The sequence below is a fragment of the Lolium perenne genome, chromosome 7 (genome assembly GCF_019359855.2).
Source record: "Lolium perenne isolate Kyuss_39 chromosome 7, Kyuss_2.0, whole genome shotgun sequence".
Taxonomy (NCBI): domain Eukaryota; kingdom Viridiplantae; phylum Streptophyta; class Magnoliopsida; order Poales; family Poaceae; genus Lolium; species Lolium perenne.
In genome coordinates this window covers 104401259-104404479 of record NC_067250.2, presented here as the reverse complement: position 1 = coordinate 104404479, position 3221 = coordinate 104401259, and the positions used below count along the sequence as shown (strand labels likewise).

Sequence of the window (3221 nt, the reverse complement as noted above, 5' to 3'; positions counted from 1 at the left end):
CGATCGACGGGGCCTACGCATTAGTGAAAACATTATCCAAGTTGCTATATTTAACCTTTAACAAAGAGGCGGCCGGCGTCCGACGGTACGAAGAGCCGCCGTTTGTCAGTGACCATGTTTGATCTTGAAAGAGAAGGAGAAAATGGCATTGCATCCCGCAATCCATGAAATGGAATATTCATACGGAAATTTGAGGTCAGGCACCGGTTGGCACTTGGCAGTCGTTATTAGCTGCCATCGAATAAACAAGACCCACCGATCCACGATAGCACGTCGTCTTCAATTCTGGTTTGCCAGCCATAGCCAAGAATACAAAGACAGCATCGATCGCGGGAAAAAAACAAATATGAAATCGCACAGAAAATTGCAAAAAGGACCACTATGATTTGGGCTAGTGCTTTAAAAAACCATCACAATTTAAAATTTTCATGAAATACAATTATTGCACACTTTAGCTCGTTTGACCCTCAAAGGCCAACCCTGCAGGCTGACCTGACATCGCGTTCCTGTGTATTTATGCGAAAGAACACAATATATTGCATCTTCTACTTCTAGTGCTTTGTCTAATTTCTATCATTTTTTTATTTGTAAAAAGCCCCATTCCCAACACGTTCACGAGTAAGCCGCAAGGATGCCACTCGCCACGGTGGAAGAGCTCCCCGCCGACGCAAAGCTCCTCTTGGTCCTCGTAGACGGCCTTGAGATCGACGATGTTGGGTGGCCCGAGATGCGATCCATGACCGAGATATCGAGCCTAACTTGCAAGCCAGCGCCTCGCCCTAGCTAAGTCTTAGCAAAAATCGCTGGAGTCTAAGAGGCCTCCGCGAAATCATCTCTGCGTCGACAATCCTCATGATGTCCCTGGTAGATGGGGCTGTTTGGTGAAAACCACGGCAAGTCCGAAAGTAGGGGAGGTGTCGAGGGAGGCGTGTAGCCGGAGCAGGGCAACGCGTGGGCGATGACCCGAGTGGGCGGCGCCGAGAGCTTTGGTGCGGCGGGGAGTCTCAGGGAGTCTCTGTGGATAGATATAGATTAGAAATGATATGTCATATGAGGTCCGCTTGATAGAGAGAGAAAAGAGAGAGGAGACATGATCTAATAAGTGGGTTCCTTGGCGAAAAGTCTTGGAGTTTTACAAAAATAATACTAATCCACAACATAGGATCGGTGGACCGTGTGTGCTTCAAGTGTTACCCATTTGCCACGTCACTTATAGGCAGGGCTCACTTGTCAGAAGCAATGTCAAAGGAGTAAAAGCATGCGATCAGTGTGACGTAAGAAAAATAGAGAGCGAACTTGTGGGTTTTTACGATTATTTAAAATTAGAATGATTTTCTATTTCTGAATATGGTGTTTTTTTTTTCAATTTTCTCGAAAGCCCAAGAAATACGGTTTGGCGGATGAGACAGGAAGACATTGCACTTTGCAGGGCAAAGTTCGGTTCCTTAAAATTTTGAACCTGGGATTACATTGCTGCTAGTGTTACATATGTTGTATCTGCAAAGATTAATTCTCTATCTACACGAGTTTCTGAAGATCGCTACCACATTCACATGGGGAAAAGAGAGGATGCCGGCGGTTACATATACACAGACGCATGATCACCGTAGAAAAAAAAAATCTCGGGTGAGCGGCCAAGGAGTGCGGTATTGACGGATCTACCAGCACTGGTCGGTCTCCCAGGTGCGGCGCGGCCGGCCACAAAAGCTGTGCGGCGACGGCCTCCAGGCGGGCGGCTGCGCGTATGCCTGGGCGACGAAGTCGCGGTCGTAGCGCGCGCGGGAGTCCGGGTCGGAGAGCGTGGCGTAGGCGTCGTGGAGCCGGATGAAGTTGTCGCTGGCAGTGCCGGCCACGTCCGGGTGCAGCTCCCGCGCCAGGCGCCTGTACGCGGCCTTGATCTCGCCGCCCGTCGCGCCGGCGCGCAGCCCCAGCACCTCGTAGAGCGTGCACCTGCCGGCCGGCGCCGCCGACGCGACGGCCACCGCGCAGCGAACTGTCCGGCGGGAGGCGGGCCGACGGATCCCGGCTGCCGCTGCGGCCGGCGCCCTGGCTTGCATCAGCGGAGGAGCGGAGACCATCGCGTGTGAGAGCGCGGGAAGGATGGAGACGGATGACGACGAGTCCGTGGATCTGAGAAGAGGAACGGCGAGACGGAACGCAGAATTGGTGGTGGGGGGAAGAAGAGCAGGCGGGTGAGGTGGGTATGTCGCTGGCTTCCGCCAGGTTCTTCTTTAAAACGCGGCAGATTACTTCAAGTTGGCGCCGTTTGTTTCTCGCGAGAGGGCGGGTGTGAGTCAGCGGCAGCATTATCGTGATCTGGCTCCGCGGTTTGGAAGTCGGCTTGAATAAGCGCATCTCCAGCGGAGCGTCCGTTTGCGTCTGCCCTGACCGAAAATGCGTATAACACCACCTCCACCGGGGCGACGCAAAATGACCGGGCCGTCCGTGGAGACGCAAACCTGGCCCAAATATGCGTCAGGTTTGCGTCTTTGCGGACGCTGCGTGGACGCGCAAAGTGTCCGTTCGGTCCTCGTACGGGCACGTCTGGCAGCGGCACAACTGCTTCGTCTTCCGCGGCATTACTTCTGGGCGGCGCGCTGCAGCTTTGCAGGACCGCGTTAATGGCATGCCTTGGCTCCGCGAGCGTGCGCAGCTAGTAGGCGTTGCACTGGCAGGCCATTGAAGGCAAGATGGTGTCGAAGCCTCTTAAAGGGACGCTGCCGGCGCCATTTTCCCGACCAAACCATTGCCAAATCCCACAGTATGCACCACACCGACGCCATGGGGAAGAAATGCAGGCCGTTCCGCAAGACGAAGACCAGGAGGCTAGCGGCTCGCGTTCCGGCAAGAAGGCACGGGTCGGCCGGTACGTCCGCGTTGACCTCGCGCGGCAGCTATGGGAGGAAAACCGGCCGGTACCTTGGTCGGACGCGAACTTGCCGAGAGGGGGCTGGTACCTGAACTCTCGGCGCGTGCCGGTCCCCCCGTGCCGCGCGAGGGCCGAGAGCGGCGGGACGAGGTGCGCCGCTGCCGAGCGATCTTGCCGCCGGATCTGCGGGAGGATCCGGCGTACGCGCTAAACTCGTACAACTGGATTTCATTCGGGACGTGGGAGTTCGACGCGCGGCGTCGCGCTGCCTACCTCGCCGACGTAGACTACTTCGAGCTCGAGATCGCCGCCGAAGAAGAAGAGAACGACCAGTAGGACGCGGACGAGGACG

At 55.6% G+C, this 3221-nt stretch overlaps 1 protein-coding gene across 1 annotated transcript; it reads right to left on the bottom strand.

Annotated features, from left to right (window-relative positions):
• Positions 1–1416: 1416 nt before the first annotated feature.
• On the bottom strand, positions 1417–2295 carry LOC139833047 (chaperone protein dnaJ 11, chloroplastic-like). The gene has a single exon (XM_071823161.1). It carries the CDS (start codon positions 2076–2078, stop codon positions 1659–1661), a length of 420 nt encoding a protein of 139 aa, XP_071679262.1. The 5' UTR covers positions 2079–2295; the 3' UTR covers positions 1417–1658.
• Positions 2296–3221: the final 926 nt, after the last annotated feature.